Below are 22,958 nucleotides of genomic sequence, written 5' to 3'. Positions count from 1 at the left end.
CCAAATTCAACCCTTGCCATACAGAGGCTTTTAATATACCCAGATGCACACTTTCACACATATCTATTGCACAGCAAGAATTTAAATTATATTTGAATGTACATTTTGTTCTTTCGCAAGAATATCTCTCGTTCTAGATTATGGTTTTTTAAACGATTTCTTTTACCTCTGGTAACCTCTCCCCCTGAAGAAAAAATTCTCTCAACAGGAGCTGATGATGCAGGTGTTGCGAGAATTTCACAAGCAGTTAAAGCCAGATCTGGAAACTCATTGTTTTTCTTCTGCCAAAACTCAAAAGAATCGATTTCTTTATCATCTTTACTAACTCTGGATTCTATGCACCGATTCAATTGTTGCTCCTCCAGCGATATTGTGGTTGATATGTTCTCTTGATGGTCCTGTTCATCGTCTTCTTCATCTAGCAGTCTGCTGACTCGATCTAAATGTTTAAAGCGTTTTGCAGGTGGGGGCTGTCCATCTTGATCACCATTTGAAATTAGCAAATTAATTTCTTCATTGTCATTTTCTTGACTTCCTGGTGACGATTGTTCCATTTCTTCAGCGTGTCTATTAATATGCATTAGTTGTAATATGAGCTCTATTGCCTTTTCTAGCTGTTTATCATTCAGTATCTTACGATATGCAGGGTTTACCAAAGTGGTTGCTACATAAACCAGATCAAAATTAGGCATATCAGGATTGGCAGCAAACATAAATCTTCGGTTTAAATCAATAAGCATTCTCCTGGATACTACAGCTACTCCACTGGTTTTGCACATTTCTTCTAAGTGCAGGTTTAGTTCTTTAAGACAGGAATAACCATTGCAATGGTTGTGCTGTTTTCGGCTGAAGTGATGTTAGTGTGGTGAGGAAATGGCTGAAGTAGCTGTTGAATGAATTCTAAATGCTTCCACTGTGTTGCAGTAAGGTTGTCCCAGGCCAGTTCATCAAAAACTGTGGTAAGATGATTTTTAACATTTGATAACCTTGCAATCATTAGAAAGGTGGAGTCCCATCTAGTAGGACAGTCACCAATAAGTTTTTTTTCCTGCAATTCTTATCAATTTCTCTGTAGCTTTACAAGACTTGTTAACTTTCTTGACTATGCTGTGTGCTTTCTGTAATGAATTCCGAAATGAAGGATTAGTTTCAAAAACTTTTACTACCAACTGAAAAGTGTGGATGAAACAGCTTATTCGTTTAAAGCTCATGCCAGTGAAAGCTTCATTGTGTCTAATTTCAGTCTGTTCAAAGTTTGATATTTCAGAGGAAATGGTATTGTCACTATCAAATTCTACATCTGATATGCTGTCCAAGTCTTCACAATCACCTTCATCCTCACTTTCCAGGCTATTATTTACTTCAGAATCTGTGGCAGTACCTAACTCAACATTTTCTTCATTTGTATTCTCACTGTGGTCTAGCAAACGATTTTTGAAGGCTGCAACCATGTTACTACTATTATCTGTTAAAATTCGAAAAATGTGATGTCTTGGCAAGTTCCATTCACGAAGAATATTATCAACTGTATTGGAGATTCTCTCAGCTGTATGAGGGGATGGCAAATTACAAACTGCTAATGTAACTGTGTGACGCTGGTTATCATTGCTTGATAAATAATGAGCTGTTATGCCCAAGAATGATGCTGTCATGCCTGGCTTTGACCAGATATCTGCACAAATGCTTATTTTGGTAGCACCCCCCAAACTTTCAGAAACTTTAGCATTGGAGTTTTGATAAATCTTTTCTATTTCACTTTCCATTTTATTTCGATGAGGCAAACTGTACCGGGGATCCAGCTCTTCAATTAGTCCACGGAATTCACTGTTATCTACTAAAGCTAGTGGTACATTGCTAGCACATATAAATGTTGCTAGACGAAATGTAATGGCCTTATGTTTCCTGCTATAAATATCATATGATTTAGATCCTAAACCACATACTGGCAAGGTGGACTGTTTTAACCTAGAAGAACCTTTTCTTTCTTTTTCTTTTGTCTTTTCAATTTCAGCAGCTTCAAAGCATTTGTACTCATCAGAATGGCTTGTCTTCAAATGCTTCTTCAAGTTTGTAGGATACTGGCCTTTAAATTCTTTACCACAAACTGAACCATCATTAGTTTTTACATCACACACACTTTTGTCATTGATCTTATCATACCTAAAGTAGCTCCATACTCCACTTGACTTTGGTCTTCCACCTCCACTTGCCATTTTATACAAATAACCAAATGCTTTAAATAATTGAGTTTAAATAGCAGAAAGAAAAATGCTTAATCAGCAGAATCAATGGTAACACATTTGTGGTATGTGTATCATTTGCAAGCATCAGCATCTTCAAAGAAAAGTGCTAATAGGAATAATCTTTTAGGCATAGGATTACATGAAACCTTTTAGTTAGTTCCAGTTCTTGAACTCAAAGTTGAAAAGGTTTTGGTTTAGTTTTAGTTTTTTAACCAGAAGTTTAAAGAATTTTAGTTTAGTTATAGTTTTTGAACCAAACTTATTCATAAATTTAGTTTAGTTCTAGTGTACTAAAACTAAAATTAAATAGCTGTACTAAAAGTGTATTTAGTTCTAGTACTTTAGAACCAAAACAACACTAGGTTCTATGTTAGAAAGGAGTTGCTCAACTCCTTCGACAGAAATGTTAAGGCTTCTTAATTCAGAGGAAAAATTGGCATCAGCAATAGGTGGGCAATTGTTGTCTTCTCTGGTAAAGACAGAACTAAAATACTTGTTTAACTCTTCAGCCTTTGCCAAATTATTAGTAACAGCTTCACTGTTTACTTCCAAGGTAGGAATTCCATTACAGTCTTTTCGCTGACTTTTGATATATGAAAATAGTTTTTTATTTGGACAATTTGATTGTGGATTTATCAAGTTTGTTAAATAATTATTATGTGTTTTTCGACATGCACGTTGGGCTGCCCTTTCAGCTGTATGGTAAGCATTTCAGTCTTTGGTAGAGCCAGACATGCGAGCACGGTTAAACAATCGCTTCTTCTTTCTAATATATTGTTTGGTGTTTGCTGCTATCCAGGGCTTGTTATATCTATTAGTCATTAACCCGGATGGTATTAAGTTGACACATTTCAAACAAATATCTTTAAACTCTTCCCACATCTGTTCTATTGATGAACCTGGTGAATACTTGCTTAGAAATGTCCTAGTAAAGTTATTAATCAAATCTTTCAGATCATTCATGTTGACTTTTGACCACAACAATTGTTTCCTTTTAACTGGAGGCGTATAGACAGCCTTCACAGATGATTCAATATAAACTATGTCATGGTCACTTATTCCTGGCAAAGGTATACATTTGTTAACTAAATTTGGTCGGTTAGTGGCAAAAATGTCAAGGGTGTTCTTATTTCTTGTAGGGAAATCAACCAACTGAGTCAAACCAGCATCACAAAACATGTCAAGTATGATATTACAGTAAGAACAAGGATAGTTGTTCCCCGAGATTGAACAATTTGACCAGTTGATGTTTGGAAGATTCACATCTCCAGCAAACCATATCACAGCATTGGGATTTTTATCAGCTAAGTCATTTAAGCAGTGACACATTATTTCTAGATATCTTAAATCCGTGTTAGGTGCTCTATACACTGCTACTATTATTAAAGACTCACTTCGAGATAATTCCAGTTCAGAAGCTATGAGTTCACAAGGGTACTTACTAGTATCAATTTCTTTCCATTAGTAAATTTATTGCAGGCTAGAAAGACACCTCCAAAACCATCACTTCTATCATGTCTAAAGACTTAGTATTCATCACAAAATATTTCACTGTTCTGTATGTCCGACCTCAACCAAGTTTCTGTTCCTGCAATAATATCAGGTTTGTAGACAGAAACAAAGTTATCAAAGAGTGGTTTTTTTTGCATGAATACTTCGGCAGTTTATAATAGCAAGTGTCAATGCAATGTTATCATTATCATTGCTTGTATTAAGAGTGGATGAGACATTTCTGAAGTTACATACAATTGGTGTAGTGAGATCATGATTACTGTCAGTTGTTAGATTAGAATAAATGGGAGACAAGGGTAAATCAAATTGTACTTTAACACTTTCTATATTAGGTACACTGATCAGCAAGATCAATCAGACTGGGCTGTTTTATTGGTGGGATTGGTTCAGATAAAATTTCCGGCTGTCGTCTAGGCTGCCTTATCACAATTGTGCCATTCTTGATAATTAGGTTCACTTCACCTTGTTGTTTTCTTTTCTTAAGTTCCTCTATCAGCTTCTTGTGTTTCAATCTCTGGAGTTTTGTCATGTCTAGTGCAATAAATCTGACTCTCTGGGAAAACCGGTCTTATCGCCCATTTAAAAGTATCGAGAAACGTCGGTTTTAAATATTCAGTGTGCTGCAGCTGGCCAATGGTGGTAGCTATGCATACCAAATTTTCACACGTTTTGCAACAATTTCTTACCATCCTGATGATCCACTGAAGTAATAGTCAACAGCTAAGTTTCCCGCCATTTTAGATAGTTTTAAACCGAGGTTGTCTGTATCAGGCGAGCTCCAGAAGGGTGGGAGGCGGGGCCCTGGAAGGCGGGAAAGATGGTGTTCAAAAGTTGAAAAGAAACGTACTGGAATGAATTAGGCCAAGTTATAGTCCATTCAGTGCTCAGAACTGGCTAAAATGAAAGGAAATTTACAGCACAGGTCATTGTCCAACACCGCGGAGCTGTACAGCCACACACAGCCATCTCCTGGTTGGCCAGGGCTCCATCAAGACCCCAGACCACACGTACGGCTCGCCACTGTGGTCTAAAAAACCAGCCAGCAAAAGCAGACCACTTTACTCTGGTAGACTGTGGCAGTGAAACTTGACAGTGCATTCATTAAACCTAGTGTTTGTGTGAAACAATCAAACTTCCTGTCTTGGGCGATAAGAACGGTTTTCGTAGCTCCAGTTACAAATATGTTTTTATACTCTTCATGAAATCTGAATTTAGGAGCTCTAGACAGAAGTTCTAACTTTTCGACTTCAGACTCTAATGCAACAAGAAGGGGTCTAGCTTTATTATCAGTTTTACGGCCAAGACAGAATAACTTATGGATTTTAATATCCAAATCAGTAGAATCTTTGTACATTTTTAGGAGCTTATCTCTTTCTGCTGTGTCTTCTGGAAAGTTGTAAATGATTATGTTGTTTTTCTTTCCTTCTCGTTCAGCTAATGCTTCTGCAATAGTTGTTGCTGTGGATGGTTCTTGTGAGCTGGAAATGTTTCCTTATTCCTGAGGTTGCTTTTGGCTAGAGAGAAAATCGTTAAATTTCTTTTTGAGAAACAGGTTGTTCTGGCTTAGTTCTTCGATTTGGGACCCAAGTATTGACACTGTAGTCTTTAAAACTCCATATTGCTCACCAATCACTTTCAGGTCCTGAGAGATATTAACAGGAGAGTTATGGTTGGCAACAGAGGTGAATTGATTTAAACGCGAGTAGCACTGATTGTACTTACAACAATATACTAGATTAGGGATTTCTCCTACTACTTGGTTAAATAGCTTGTAATTTTCTTTAGGTATTCCCTCACAACTAGCATGTATCCATCTATAACAAATTTCACATTGAATAGCATCACTTAGCTCAAGGGCAGCAAAGAACTTTATTTCAATCTAAGATGATTAAATGGGCTGCTGTTTCTATTGGTGTCCCTCAAGGATCCACCTTGGGTCCCTTGCTTTTTGCTTTATACATAAATGATTTGCCCTCGGTTGTAAGTCACTGCTTACTGGATCTCTATGCTGATGATGCTGAATTACATTTTTGTGGATCGGATTTAAGGGTAGTGGAAAATGGTTTATAATCAGATCTGAATCCTGTGGCTACATGGTTAGGGAGCTCACGTTTGTGTTTAAATGTTGATAGGTCTAGTTGTATGCTCATTGGTAGCCGTCAGAGTGTGGCAGGTCAGACCCTTTCTGTCTCAATTGGTGGTAGGGTGTTGTCTCAGGTGCATTCTGTTCGGTATCTTGGAGTATTAATTAACTCTGCGTTGTCTTGGAACTTGCATATTTGTAATATGTTGTCTAGAGTTAGATCAAGGCTTGCTTCAATTATAGCTATTCGGTTTGGGTCTCTGCCACCTGCAGTGTTGTGTGTATTATATTCAGCATTTGTGATGCCACTTTTTGATTACTGTGATATTATCTGGATTCCATCTACGGCAAAACAGACTTGTATGATTGAAAGGATTCATTCCAAATTTATGCATAAGCTGCGTCATCTTTCAGTTCCAAGTTTCAATTTACATTGACTGAACGTCGCCGTTTTCATACAGCTATTCAGATTTTTAATTCTTTACATCGAATTTCTCCTCCTTATTTACATGATATATTTCAGTTTTCGAAGGATGTTACTGGTCATCTTAGTCGTAATGTTAATCGTTTATTTGTTCCTAGAGTGTTTATCAACTATGGCAAGCGAACTTTTTTCTACCGAGGAACTGTTTTATGGAACAACCTTAAGTCCACTGTTACTGGGGCTGCCACTTTGTCGTCATTTCGTAATTATTATCTTAATTCTTAATTCCTGTGTAATTTTGTCTATGTATCCTTAGTTGTGTATGTATGTTTGTTTGTTTTTTGTATATTATTAGTTATTGTATGTGTCTATTGTATGTTTGTTCAGGGCTCCACTGAAAATCAGTTTTACTGAGTGGACTCCCTGCTTAAAAATTACAATTACAATTGCAATTACAATTGATTTACCTTTCGACGTGCAGCGTTTCATACAGTGACTACACGTATCACCTGGCAACTTAACTAGCTTGCTCTGGCTTTCTGTCGGCGAAGTATTCTGTGAGGCTGCAGTAACTTGATCCAATGACCGCTTCATAGCTATATCGTTCTAAATGAGTCGCACTGTAATGAAAAACTGCCACAAATAACCATGTACACGATAACTTTACGCTCGCCTTTAGCCGTACCGTTAAAGGATGCTACGGTACAATAGCTTCTCGGTGTGTTAGTAGCGGAAAAGTACTTGAAGAGGAGGAGCGCAAAGAAGGACATCTGACTTCCACAATTCTATGACGCGTTTTGTTCAGTAGCCTCTGATGGTGGTATTGGAAGTGGACAGTCACGCTGACGATGGCTAACCTTGCCACATGAAAAATAAGTTCCCAGAAACTCAGTGTTCTGCAATGGCTTTCCTCCAGTGCTCCGTTTCTTTGAAGCATTGGTACTGCTAGACTCTATATCTCTCCTAAAATCCGAGTATTGGTATTTCGGATGCTGCTTGTGCAAGTAGGCCAAATCCGAGGGTTCCGACACGAAGACCTTAAATTCAATATTTGCAAAATTTTATCAGGGATTTCGGATTTTAATCAGGAATTAATGTATTTCAAATATTTTAAATACATTGAAATAAACCACTAGAATTGTGCAAAGTATTTAATTACAGAATAGCAGTGCAAGATCTACTAAATTTGAAGAATTCTGAATTATATTTTGGCGTTTTCTTCAATATCTGTTTAACATTATGAATATTCTATTAGAATAGTTTCAACTGCTGCAGTTGACTGCTCTATTAGAGTATCTCGATCTTGTACAAAGAATATACGGAGAATTGAGGAATAAAATACAAAAATTTACGCAATTTCAGGAAATTTAAGGATTTAAAAATTTTTATCCAAGATTTAAGGATTTGAATCCTACTTAATGCTAGATTCCATACGTGTCGGACCCCTCGGCCAAATCCCTTTCTTGTTCCTCAGCTATGCGGGCTTGAAATAATGCATCTTCAAATGATTCAGCTGATGGTAGGACCCTCTCTTGCCACTTTAAATGTAGACCTTGTACAAAACAAGTCGCACTTCAAAGTTGCTTTGGAGGCTGTATCCATTCCATGTCGCACACCATAGCTTTTATCAAACAGGTACTCAAAAGCTTGTGCATAATTATCGACTGACTCACGCCATTGCTGTTTACGATGCATTAGCTAAGCTGAAGCTAATGCATCCAGGCGAACAAGGTGGAGCAGCTCTCGCTGAGCTTCGATGGCTGCATCTGGCGACTTCTTGACATCTGCTGGCAATACTTCATTTATCTGTTCGATATTCCCAGTCAGACGGAGTTCAAACTGAAACAGTTTCTCACGCGGGCGCCACTTTTGTAGCACTGCGTGACGATCTAGTTTACGAAGCCACCTGTTGTATGAATCACCATCGTCTTGTCCCTTATTACCAAACATCGGTAGTTGTGGCAGACTGGTTATCTGTGATCCGTCATTGGCGAGTTCATCTGCTTGCACAAGTAACGCGGTTCTGTGTGATATACGAGTGCCTTCTGTAACAGTACTACCTGCATCGCTGGGTATCCCTTCCCGTGATACCGAAAGGCTTGGGTACGTGTCGAGGCCTCGACCGACCGTATACGAGGGAGACTTATGACTGACTTCCGTGTGTGCACGTGCGTTCGTTATACTATAATCACCGGATATTTCGGTGAGCTTTAATTTAAGCATACCAATTAAATCTGCCTGGGCGTCACACTCGCGCTTATGAGCGCTCTCTATTTCTTCCCTGATCTGGCTGACACGTCTATTAAATCGTTCCTCATACATTAGCAACTCCTGTTTCACCTCAGAAGCGACTGTTTCTACCGCCTAACTAGCCGTGTGCTCTTCTTCTTCCAACATGTGTTCTAGTTCGGCACATCTCCGTTCCAGAATGTTGTACTGTTGTCTTAACTCATCAAGCTGTGTAGCGACGGATGAATCGCTGGGTTCCTCTTATTCCTGCTCACGACGTTTGAACTCGGCCACCTGACGCCTCAACTTTCGCACTTCTCGTTCCAACTCTGTCTTGGTATGCATCTGTATGACCTCCAAATGTAACCCCGCGGTCGGCGGTGTAGAGAAGACAAACACAATTGACGGATTAAATGGAAACAAAATACTGTCTGCCACGCACAAAAACTACAACATCACGTGACTCTCCCTATGATGCATGTGTACAATACTAATAATGTGTGCGTAAACGGGTTCATGTCACATATGTATGGAGCACCAACCTCCAGTGAACACTCTGTAAATTAGTATGCACCCACTCTGCGTAAGCAACTTGACAGTGCATTTGCTCTTGCACGGAGCTACTAACTATCAAGCCATCTTAGACAGAAGGAACTATATGATAAGAAAGTCCATGGGAAACTCTAAAAGAAAGGTAATTTTGTGTGGCTACATTCTCCCTTAAGTAAAAGAGGGGTCAATAAGAAATTATATCACCCATGGTCTGTACCATACAAAATTGTTAAATAATTATCGGATGCCAACTATAGAATCAAACAATTGCAAGGAAGAAGAAACAGGAAAGTTGTACACTTTGATTGACTAAAACTATGTCCTGCGAATATGTGACCAGATCTTGGAAAACCTACCTTTTGGGCACAAGCTAACATTTTGGGAAAACTCAAATGAAGATTTCAACAGTATTTTTTAAATTAAGTTTTTTGCACATTTGGATAAAGCAACTATTAAACCTTCTTGCTGTGAAGTTTCATATCCATAGTTTCTTTTTCCTAGGAGATATGGATGATTATATCAGACCATGTAGTAATTTCACATGCGTGGGACAACAAGTAACTTACAAATTGGGTGATTTGTTCAGGTGCTGGAACGGCTAAAACTTAGTCTTAGACAATGATACATGGCATTTAATTGCAGAAAAGTACCAAGAATACTTCATTAAACTATCAGAAATGTCTTTTAAAGTATTTTAGATGGTAAGAATGGAATTATTAGTAAACAAAGTGATTTGTCACCATTTGTCACCCTTAATCACCCACAGAACTCAATACATTACCATAAAAGTTAGTTTATAATGTACAGGACAGAAAATCGGCCATATCTCAGGAATGCTTAAAGATATTAAGCTGAAATTTTAACACAAGATAGATGAGCACCTAGTACCTCATTTAAGCTATAAAACAGAAAATTTACCCATGTGCCAAAAAGGTAGGTTTTCCAAGATCAGGTCACATATCCATCTGAATGAAGAACAAGTTGATGGACAAGAAGTCACAGACTGACAGAATGTACCATCAGAAGACACCCAGCAAACAGAGTTATCTCCTGTTGGACAGAACTTACAAATCATAGACTATGATGATGAGGAACTACCAGTTGTACCAAATGAAGCAGACACAGCAACAGCTATGCTGCCATCTGTGGTATCAAATAGCGGAGTCCCAAGTAGTAGATATCCTAGAAGAGAACATCGGCCACCTATCAGATTTAATGACTTTGTGGCACTGAATTGTGTTGAAGATGGGACATCTTCTTAGAAGAGGGGGGATGTTGTAACAGTGATGGACATTCACATGCACACATATATACATGCTTTGTAACAATCAACACATATAGATACTGATAGCCTGTATATGGATACACATATTATTCTGTCCTTAAGACTGTGATGAGTGTAGTGTGTCTAAGCGAGATCTTACTTTGTAACAGTATCATATCTCCATGATCTTTATTTCGATTGCTTTCAAACCACCAAAAGGCACTCCTACAATGGTTGAACTATCCACAAAATGATTTTAACTCATTCCTTGAAGCAGTTTACCTTGTAGGCTTAATCGATCTTGTTTTACATGAATTATTGGTCATAAATCCTCAACCGTTCACCCAATGTGCACCAAAATTGATATTAGGATTCGCCTTTGGACTCTCTTTCTGTGTACCAAATTTCAAGGTGATCGGAGTACTCATTTGCATTTATAGCAATTTTTGCAAGTGTGCAAAAAGACAGAGAAGTAAAAAAAGAAAAAAATCGAAACTTTGGCTGTTTGTATCTCGAAAATGGCTTGCGTGATTTCCTTCAAATTTGGAATGTGGACTCCCCTAGCTGGCGGGAAACTTTGTAACAAATGTGGTTTCAATCAGATAAGGCATTGCCGAGATACAAAAGTGTTAAAATGACATTTTCTTCCTGTCAATATACCCATAGTGTGGCATGCCAGCTTCTTGGGCCGCATGACACACTATCATGTGTCTTGATACTAGCATAATATTTGTAACCGGGTCTTCAAAAATAGGGTATGTAGCACACAAAATTTGACAACTTTTTCAAGATTTCATGCATTATAACTTTTTAGTTAGCCAAGGTATGGTCATGCAATTTTCATCATGTATTAAACATTTACTTGCCATTATAATACAAGTTACAGAATGCAGATATGTAGTCCCTGTACTAAGATATAACTCTTAATGTGATGAGATGTAGTTTGTGTCCACATGCCCTATTTTTGTAGGCCCAGTCACATTTGGTGTTAGCTACAGCTGGACACATCAACTCTTATTATACTAAGTATGTGTGAGTTGCATTGTATTGTAGTAGAATGGCATTGCGCAAGTCATTTTCAATACAATTCTGAAGCTTTCCACATGCACAAATTGTACTCCTTATGACACTTATTCTTTGATATAGTACCATCACAGAGTAGACCTTTGGTGATTTTTTGCAGCCATCTGTGCATTGGAAATTCATCCTTTTCTTCCTGAGGTATTATTTTACATATGGTTTCAAATTAATGGTCTTGTTTAAAGCAACAACTTGAAGTCAAAAATGATAATGTTTCAAATTTATGACCATTTATAAGCCATGAAATTGATAAGTTTACCTACCCATTGGTAATTTAGACCCCAAGGATAAATAAATTCTAAGAATTTTGTAACTAAAATACAATGGTCAACATTATGGAGTAGAATGTGCTATTAACTTCAAACAAATGTCAACTCATTTCTTAGGTCAACATTGATAAAATAATTTCAATCTGAAGCCTTGTTTTAATAGTGTGTAGAATAATGCCTCAGGGAAATCACACAGAATTGTGAATGTTCACTGTAAAAATGGTTGTAAAGGTCACCAAAGTCAAATCTGCAGTGGCACAAATAAACGTTGAAAGTTTCACAATTGTATCACGAAGTTAATGAAATGCCAATGTTGGCACTACGCCCATCTACCATTACTGCTTTGGTTTTTATTGTTTTGGTTTTCCATTGCCATTATGTTTATCAATACTATCACGTTTATGCATTAGAATTAAGTTGTGGAAGATCAGATTCTCATGTAACTAAATGTAATTGCAACTATGAAAGTACCAAATAGTGTACAAAAAGTTAAATAAAATAAAAATAAAACAGAGGAACTATGTAATAGTTAGACTTCAGGCCACATGGGTCTAAGTAATTTAGTAACCTCCAGGCCCTGTAGTAATGCCTTCACTTTGCTCAGGCACCACAACACAGGGCCATGGAGTTACTAAATTACTTACACCCCTGTGGTCTGAAGTTAAAGTTATTTAGACCCTATATGTAGTTGTAGTACCTTAACTAGGGCTGGGCGGTTTCTCGGTATTATAGTAATACCGCGGTATTGCAATGAAACGATATCTGTATCGCATAGATTTCGGTGAACGATAATATCACAATATCGATATTATTACGATTTTTAGTATTTGTGACAGCTTATTAAGCCCTTAAGGTTGTTATAATGAACCTCAAATAATCACGTGATACTACTGCAAACAAGGACCTAGTACTAGCTAGTCAATGTTTTTTACAAAGATTGAGATACTCTAATAGAACAGTCAGCTAGGATCGAGATACCCTAATAAAGCAGTCAGCTACTCTAATATAGCAGTCACCTTTAATAACCGCGATAAATAGTAATATCGTGATATATTTCTGCACGATATATCGTGAAGCGAAACTCCAATACCGCCCGGCCTAACCTTAACACTGTTGACAACTGCTTGTAACAGAGAAATTTAGCATTCATTAGTTGAAACAAACCATTACTCCACTGTAACAATAGTTATGGGTTTATAATTAATTTTCAGGTGGTGATGCATTGCCAATGTTACCAGTGCAGGTGCGCGTAATAAACATGAAAAGGGTCTAAGTAACTTAGACACCTCCAAAATCCACAAAATCCACCACAAAAAGGGTCTAAAATAGCTTAGGAGAAGTGCTCTGTTCTGTATGAAAAATCCATTCACAAAAATTAATACCTATCTGAGCAATTTGAAAATGTCACTCAATTTAGTCTGATATTAAATTGGCAACCCAATAAGGTGTCTGTGTAATCTTTCATTTTGTATTTGGATATGCAATACCTTATGTAACTGGATTTTGGAAAATGATCAAATCACACCTTAGGATAAACAGTTTTGGAGAATTCAAGTCAGCATAACATGCCAAGAATAGCAAGCACGGCCATGAAATTTACACAAGAGATGCACTAATCTATTGCTTTCAGGCAACTTCCAGTACCCCCCCCCCCCCCCCCCCCTTGTAGCTGCTTGTAGAGTTTCTTGTCAAATAAAACAAAAACTTTGAGCATTTGGATGAGTGAAGTAGTATCATGTGTGCTTACAAAGGGGAGGAGGATGGTGGTGGCAGGGTAGGCAAAGGGAAGACTTCAAAATGGAGTCAGACCACTGTAGAAGTCCATATACCAGATTACAAGGCTGTGCTGGATTCTTAATGGCTAATATGTAGCAAGATCAATAGAAATATGTTTTATTTGCCCATCCGCCAGTAAACCACTGACTCTTGCCAAGCCAGATGTTTCACAAGGCCAGAAACCACCATTCAAAATCTCTACACCACCTAGAAAAGATGTCTACATTTAGTAGTTTGGGTAGTACTGAGGGTCACAACTAGTAGTATAAAACTGTAGCTATCCAGTGGTGGTGTTAGTGTGATTTAGCCTGATGTGCATTTTGAATTGGTTTTGTAAAATCTGGTCACATATTAGAGAATTCATTAAACCAAGGCCACATAATGTAAATTCCAAAAACATCATGTATATTAAACATTTTCTACAGTAACAGGAATGCAATAACCGAAATCCACAATGAAATAACTATTACCCTTTGTAATATAGGTTACTTAAATTGCAATAATATGTAGGTATGTTAACTAGCTAGTGTATTGTACTGCTGTTATATGTTTCTTGCTGTTTAGGGAATGTACATAAAATTAATGCCCTATGACGTAGAAGATATACACATTGGCTCCATACTGTTTCCCATCTAAACTGTGTTTAGGATATGTGCTGACCTGGGCACATGCTGAAATACCACAAATTTACCTTTTGACACTACCTATCTCACAAAATGTCTAGAAATTTGATATTAATAAGAGATGCCACCAAATCTCATCTATCGTGTGCTTTGAAATGTCAAGAAAATAATGTCATTCAATCCTACTATCAGGAATTGTTATGGAAATTGTGCCCTATACTACTTCAAGAAATGTCAAGTGTTCAAATTTTCATGTACATCATAATTATACATTGCAGAGTTACTGTACATATACAGGGATTTCCTAATACTGGAAATGCAGCTTTTTCCTGTGGGTCCAGCTCATTCATTTGTAATGAGCTGAACATGTATAGCTCAAAATGAAACATAATGGCCATTTTACTTGGTGTGTATTCAGATGAAAACAATACACATGGTACCTATCATACTCTAGTAATATTACAAAAAGGTAAATAAACAATTGCAAAAAAGTTGGAATTTAAAGTCCAATTAAAATAAAATAAAAGTAGTAAAACGAGGGAGGTTACCTACACCTGAAGATATATATAATTCTGCATTTAATCCCTGATTCAGTCATCAGTAGATTGAAGTGGGGATTACATAAATTCTACAATTATATCTTCAGATGTAGGTGAGACCACCTTCAGTCAATTTTATTTCTTAGATCCCTAATTGAAAATAATACTTCCTTGTACAACTATACAAGTTAATACTCTGCTGTGAGTAGAATATAGAATGATTAATAGCACAATGGTGCCATTGACAGAATAATATAGCATGAAGCAAGACAAAAAGTGCTCTATTAGGTTGGAGAGCATTCAACATAGTTGTATTTTCATAGTGTTTGAGTGTATGTAGTACTTTAATTGGTTTATAGCATTGCATTAACTAATAAAATTATTGAAGCGATTTATCTAGTGTGGCATTGTTTATGAAGGTAAAGTGTAAAATTGAAAGATGTTGGCCTGTTGTTAGACTTTCACTTATATATCAAAACAATTGATGACCTTGTTGATTGATCAGTGTTATTTAGGCAGGAGATGGAGAACAGTACTGCAGTGTGGGAAGGCAGGAATTAAATTCTTATGATATGGCTGATTTTAGCTGCCAAAAAAGTAACTTTTTAACACAGAAAATTTGACCACTTCTTTTAAATTTGAAGCTTTAATACTTTTTATTAGGCTTGTACAAATTATGCTGGCATAATTCCGAGCATAATAGGCTAGCAAAAGCATCAAGCATTCTGCCATCATAATATGTGACCAGGCATGCGAAAATAGGGCATGTGGGCACAAAGCCACAAACTACACCCGACCACATAACATCTTGTACTTCAATACTGAGATAGAATATTTTTATTCTGTAACTTTTGTTTTACAGCCAATTAAATTGTTAAGAAATGCAGAAAATCTCATGTCAAACAATAATGAAATACAACGTTACGGCAAATAAAAGTTTGAGAAAGTAGGCAATTATTACGTGCCCTATTTTCACAGGCCCGGTCACATATGACGAATTTCAAGAATTTTAATTAACACACGCAATATGCGTGCCAAAAATACTGCACAACATGAACACACTGCACATTATTGCATTTCATGTCAAAAACCTTGCAGTGTTATTATTTTTACTATTTTTGACTGATTATTCACACTTTATGGATATAAAATCAAGATACTCTAATAGAACAGTCACTTACTCTAAATGTGACCGGATTTGCAAAAAAGAATCTTTCTTACACACAAATTTTGACCCATTTTTCAAACTTTATGATTACATAACTTTTTAATCATTACATAATTATAACCATCTGAAATTTTCCATGAGTGAAGCTACAGTATCTGGCTGCATTTTGATGTGAAGAGCAACTTAATCAGTACAATGAGTCCACTGTTATGACATTTTGTTTCCTGTTATGTAAAATGTGTGGAAAAGGTATCTTTCCTCAAATCCGGTCACAAATAAACAGACAGGAAATGAACATACACTCTAATAAAACAATCAGCTCTTGAGCACAATATTGATTTTGAGAGCATAATTTGATACTAATAGGCTGGATTTTTTACCACTGCTCAAAAGCATAATTGGCTATTTTCAAAGCATAATTGGCTCAAGTCTACTTTTTATCATGGCAGATAATTAACTGAATGTTTCTATAAGTGTAGCTACTGTATTTGGCTGTATTTTAGTACTAATAACAAGTTTGTCAGTATAAGGAGTGAAATGTTGCATCATTTTGTTTGATGGTATGTAAAATGTGTGGAAAATGTGCCTTCTCGCAAATCTGGTCATAGATTGCTATAAATCATTAACTGTTTAATGTGCAAACCTCATCACCAAGCGTAGATTGCCGGTACTAAGGGTTCTGGAAAAATTCCCCATAAGGTGAAAGTTCATTGCTTTTAGATTACATCTGAGTACCTTTTCAGTGGTACACAAATACTCAAATAGCATACTTCTGTTGTAATGATTGTAATTAGAATGTTATAAAATTCACAAGTACATCAGTGTAAGGCCTTTGAAATAGCCAAATGTACTTGATCACCTATAAATCATACATTTAATGTAGACATATTTTAAAGAATTCTATAGCAGAATTAATTAGGTACCTGCTTTATTATCTTGTACACTTCCTCACATAATTTTCTATTGTTCTATTACAATCCTACTAAAATAAAGCGAAGTAGGTTAGTAAATGAGTAAGGATATGGGCACAGGAAAAAAGAGAGGGGTACTGCCCTCCACATTCTGAAGTGTGGCAGTTGCTCCCTCTGCTCCCTCTTTGCCCTGGATCTAGATATTTCACACTTATAGCCATAATACTGTATTTCCTGGATTAATTAACATTTCTCATACTGTTCTTCATTTGTAATACTATATAACCAGCAAATAGCTGAAACTGAAGCAATTTCACTTTTCAATTGATTGTTGGGTCATGCATTCAGATACAAAATCATTTTTAATTTTGTGACAAACCTGGTGCAATTATTTCTTTTTAAGTAGTACATTTAGGCAATTAAGTGTATGAAAAAGAAAATAAACAGGTATATAGAAGGAAAATTAATTAGGAATTTTAAGTTGGATTTCAATCTCCCTTGCATAGACTGGACCATGAGAAATTTTCTGGTAATTCCTGCAAGCAGGGAAATTTACAACAAAGTACAACAGTGTGTTTTATTTCAACATGTCCATGATACAACTTGTTTTAGGCCACTTTCAGCTCCTCACACTGCTTGAAGGTTCTTAGTTTACTAATTTGTTAAGATGCTTTACTGTAGTTGTACCTAGTTATGCTGATAGTAAAATATCAGTAACTTTAAGTATATGGAACATAATTATTTTACTAACTTTTAAACTCTCAGTAAAACATCAGTGAATGCAGGTTTACTGAAAAACTACTAAAATAACAAACAATTAACTGTTCCATATACTGAGGATATACTACTCTAGTAAACTAAGAACTTCAAGCAGTGTCACATCTTAGATTTAGTATTTAAAACTATAATAGAGTCCACTGATTACTGTTTGGAACTTGGGTCTAGTGACTATTTGTGTTTAAACTTTACTCTTTTATGTTTACCAACATCTGAAATTTTAATAAAAGGGATAATAGAACTTAGACAACTTCTTGGGGCAATAGACTTGTTAAATGATCTACAAGATTTAAATGAATATCAATTTTGAGAATTTTTTACTAAACATTCACAGTCTACCATGGATTATTGGTTTGTTGCATACTGAAACATCAAAGGCTGGTAAATATAAAGTCACCTTAAGTCACTATCTGTGACTTGGTGTGGGAAAACTGGTCTTATCACCCATGTCAGCAGATTCAATTTTTTCACCAAGAACACAAAGGTATCTGAATAAACTATCAAATTTCACAATCAGAATCAGCTAGACTTAAGTGGTCTGCTCTTGCTGGATGCTTTTCCCAAGCTCAGCAGTGATCTATACGTGTGATGTGGGGCCTTATGGAGCTATGGTCAGCCTGGGGAAGGCTGAATGTGGCTGTGCAGCTTCATGGTGTTAACTAAAGACCTGTGCTGTGAATTTCCTTTCATTTAAGCCAGTTTTGAGACTTAAATGGCTCATAACTTGGCCTAATTCATCCCTATGCATTCCCCTTCAATTTTTTAAACAGCATCTTGCCCTCCTTCTGGATCCCCGTCTCCCACACCATTTGGAGCTTGCCTAATATAGCCAATCTCAGTTCAAGTACTATCTAAAATAATGGGAAACTTAGCTGCTGGCTACTTGTACAGTGGATGATCTGGAAGGTAAGGAATTGGCATAAAATGTGTGATAATTTGGTACACATAGCTTCAACCATTGGTGAGCTACAACACACTAAATACTTAAAACCAGCATTTCTCGATACCTTAAAATAGGTGATAAGCCTGGTTTTCCCAGACTGGGTCACATAATATTAAACATAAAGTAATTGACCTAAAATTTAAGAAGTAATTACGGAGAAAGTAACATTTTATTGGGAACCACTTTGGCTATAAAATTTTTAGGTTTGCTTGTATATACAACAAACACTTTGAGGAGCTTAACACATACTTTAAGAACTAAACTTGAGAGAGCAAATTAAATAAAGATGTTAAGAATAACCTAAAGCTTTCTGCATTATGTAAATTCTAAAGTTAACATCAAGTTAAAAACTATCTGAAAATCGTGAAAAATTCAGTTATTGGTTAATTGTAGTACAGTGGATGTACTAGAAGGTAAGGAATTGGTATAACATGCGAAAACTTGACACATGTAGCTTCAACAATTGTCGAGCTGCAGAAAAGTAAATGATTTCTCTATATTGTTAAATACTGTAGGTGATAAGTCTGGTTTTTACAAACACAGTTACATGTACAATTATTGCAACTACATACATATTGTGGTGTAGCAGCAGGAGGTCGTCTTCTTGGCTTAATTGGAGGTGGATGGTGAGAAGGTGGAGAATCAACATTCTTTGTACTGACTAGTGATATTCCGTAATCTACATTATTACTACTTTCAGGTTTTCTTGTGACCTACAATAAAATACAAGTATTATAATACATGTAATTCTAAAACAATCAACATGAGAAAACAAAGCAGTCCAAGCATGAGTGTCCATGTTACAGCTATCATACGCCACATGGGTGAATCACTTACACATGCAGTAGTGCAGACATAATGTGATTATACTGGATGATGTCATTTCTGATCATAGACAATCACAAGCTTTTTGAGGATGCAAACATAAGAATTATGCCATAAACAAATTTAAAGCACAGAATAATGAAATGCAATTTGATCTTGTGTAAAAATCATGATTAATGAACTTGGTATTTAAATTTTCCAGCGATTGTATTATAATAATAATTATTGGAACTATTATGCTGAATTTTAAAAGAGGGTTTTTCACACACACACACACACACACACACACACACACACACACACACACACACACACACACACACATAGGTAGGGACCCGCCGATTATGCTGGCATAATTATAAGCATGATAGGTGCCTGAAAGCATTGAGCACAATGCTAGCATAATTGGTAGAATATTTTGTAACAGTATGAATTCTTGCTTATAAAAATAGCTAACACAGAAAGATCGATATACTCTAATAGAACAGTCAGTAACTTTAATAGAACAATCACATAACTGACTGTTCTATTAGAGTATATCGATCTTTTCTGTGATATGCATTTTGACAAGTATAGGTTTGTGCTTCAGCCACTTATTATTTATCCATAAACTGGAAATTATTAACAGTGCATGGGAACTGAGGCATAAATAATTGGGCATAATTTGAGCATAATAGGTAAGTTTTGAGCATAAATTTAAGCATAATAGGTAAAATTTTGAGCAGTGCAGCATAGCATAATAGGTAAAATTATGAGTATAATCGGCGGGTCCCTAGACATAGGGTAGTCTCGCGTGGCCAGACCGCTTTTTTCCGTATATTGGGTTGGGAAAAAAGGGTCTGGTCCAACTCCAATAGCTGTTTACTTCTGAGTCGTCCCCACATTCCAGGGACGCTAATTGAATAACATTGGTCACAAAGGAGGTGCCATGACGTCAGTAAGTTAACTAGAGATCTGTTTATCCTTTAAACGAATCTTAATTTGCTCCGATGTCTCTTTTATAGCGTCTTGAAAGTTAATCCTCATCGTGTAACAAGACTCACAACCGGAGCAGGAGTGTAGGAATACTTCATAGTTTTACTGACGTCATGGCACCTCCTTTGTGACCAATGTTATTCAATTAGCGTCCCTGGAATGTGGGGACGACTCAGAAGTAAACAGCTATTGGAGTTGCACCAGACCCTTTTTTCCCCACCTAATATACGGAAAAAAGCGGTCTGGCCACGCGAAACTAGACATAGGGGTGGATCTAGGATTTATAAAAAGGGGGGCTAACTCAAGGTACTAATTAGTCTCGCGTGGCCAGACCGCTTTTTTCCGTATATTGGGTGGGGAAAAAAGGGTCTGGTCCAACTCCAATAGCTGTTTACTTCTGAGCCGTCCCCACATTCCGGGGACGCTAGTTGAATAACATTGGTCACAAAGGAGGTGCCATGACGTCAGTAAGTTAACTAGAGATCTGTTTATCCTTTAAACGAATCTTAATTTGCTCCGATGTCTCTTTTATAGCGTCTTGAAATTTAATCCTCATCGTGTAACAAGACTCACAACCGGAGCAGGAGTGTAGGAATACTTCGTAGTTTACTGACGTCATGGCACCTCCTTTGTGACCAATGCTATTCAATTAGCGTCCCCGGAATGTGGGACGGCTCAGAAGTAAACAGCTATTGGAGTTGCACAAGACCCTTTTTCCCCACCCAGTATACGGAAAAAAGAGGTCTGGCCACGCGAGACTAGGTACTAATCTCTTGGGTAGAGGCGTGCAAAGCATGCTGGAACTAGGGGGGACTGGGGGCATGCCCCCCCAGGAAATTTTTGAAAAATAGATGCTAAAATACTGCAATTTGGAGACATTTCCACATAAAATTCATAATATTTTCTGCCTGTAGATATTTCATATACTGCCTTTAGAATATAGGTATGGCTCTCTAAAGCATTTTGCTAATGGAAAAGTTTGGGTAGGTACAGATAACCTGCAAGTACATGATGCATCCCTCTCACAATTGTACAACACTGAATAGGTGCATGTTAGAATAATAATGTTGAATGTGAAAAATTTTGAAATTTGAACAATACAAGATTGAATCTGAGAGCATTTTCAATGGTTATTGTGTACCTGAATTAAGTATTGCCATATATATTAACTACACAAGTGGATGAATGAAGCCCTTTAAACAAACCAATGCACTTCATTGTAAGTATAGGTGCAGCCAGATTTGGAAAAATTCCATAACAGAATCAACTACATGTTTCCAGTGAATGTTCTATTAGAGTAGTTAGCTGACTACTCTATTAGAATATCTCGATCTTGTACACCTGCAATGCTGATCCGGGTCCTTGTTGCATAAACTTTAGCATACATCCACTGTTAATACCTTGGAAAGATGTTTATAAAGTGGGTTTATGAGTATTTGTATTATAAATGATCATATAATTATGCTAAGACAAAATTTCATTATAATACTCAGCATATTGATTAAGTAAAGCCTAAATATGAAGGGGGGCTTCAGCCCGCAAAGCCCCCCTCCCCCCTGGATCCGCCTCTGACACACACACAGACACACACAGACACACAGACACACAGAGAGACACAGATACACACAGACACACACAGACACACACAGACACACACAGACACACACACATACACATAATCAAGATACACGGTAGTGTGTCGTGCGGCCCAAGAAGTCGGCGCGCAACACCCGTGAGTATATTGACAGTAAGAACGAAAACGCAATTTTCGCACCTCCGTAGCTCTGTGCATCCTTGATGAAACAAGACGATTTTTACTGTGGACACGTCCTCCACCTTCAGTACTCCACATTCCAAATTTGAGCGAAATTGCTTCAAGCATTCCCTAGATATGCGACTTCAAAAATTGGCTTAGATTCTTCGTTTTTCTTCTTGTTTTTCTTCCTCTTTTCGCACACTTACAAAAACCGCTATAAAACGCGAACTCCATATCCGCATAACATAACAATTTTGCGAATTTGGTGAATGCTCTATTAGAGTTAGTGAATACAGTCATAATGGGTTTTGGTACTATACAGAGCATTTCAAGAATACTTTTAAGCAGAAATGTTTAGCACAGTGCTATATACACCATAGGGACTAACAAACTTCCTTTTAATAATAATGAATCACATTACAGAAGTCAAACGTTTCAGACGTGTCGCCAGTAGCGGTGTGAATATAGTTCACAATTGTAGAGATTTCATTAGCTAGGTAAACAGCCATCTAACCACTCAATATGTCAAAGCAAATACAGTGATTACAAGTATATAACTACTGGTGATATGAGCACAATTATTTTGAGTTACTCTAATAAAGCAGTCACCCATTTTTAGATTTATTTTTGTTACAACGTACAGCAATCCTTCAAAGACTAATTATAGGTTTTGACGTTTAGAGTATTATTAGCAGTACTGTATGGACTAATGAATTCATTGCAACTATGAATCTTGTTTAAGATAATAGTGGCGACATAGTCCAGACTAAATGACACTTATAACCATATGAATATAATTTGTACTTGTATGGATTTCATTAGTTAGATAAGCTACTGGTTGATCAATAAAGCTGTCTGAACACATCAATTAGCTCTCAGTACCACTATTTGTGAGTTATGCCAAAGCCATTTTAAAACTTTCTAATAGAGCAGTCTTTCGTTTTTAAGTATTAAATAGTTGGTAATTCGATTTCCTTGAAATTTGGCACACAGAAGGGGATATAAAGGC

At 36.8% G+C, this 22,958-nt stretch overlaps 1 protein-coding gene across 1 annotated transcript in view; it reads right to left on the bottom strand.

The window, feature by feature from the left end:
- Positions 1-22,958, bottom strand: part of LOC136247257 (uncharacterized) — a 237,281-nt gene that overhangs the window by 132,025 nt on the left and 82,298 nt on the right. Inside the window, exon 3 of the mRNA XM_066038884.1 lies at positions 18,966-19,106. Within this exon, the coding sequence (XP_065894956.1) occupies positions 18,966-19,106 (141 nt within the window). The remainder of the gene's footprint in view (positions 1-18,965; positions 19,107-22,958) is intronic.

Source organism: Dysidea avara, chromosome 2 (assembly GCF_963678975.1).
Source record: "Dysidea avara chromosome 2, odDysAvar1.4, whole genome shotgun sequence".
Lineage (NCBI taxonomy): Eukaryota > Metazoa > Porifera > Demospongiae > Dictyoceratida > Dysideidae > Dysidea > Dysidea avara.
Note: the sequence above shows the minus strand (reverse complement) of the source record. Positions and strands in the feature narration are given on the sequence as shown.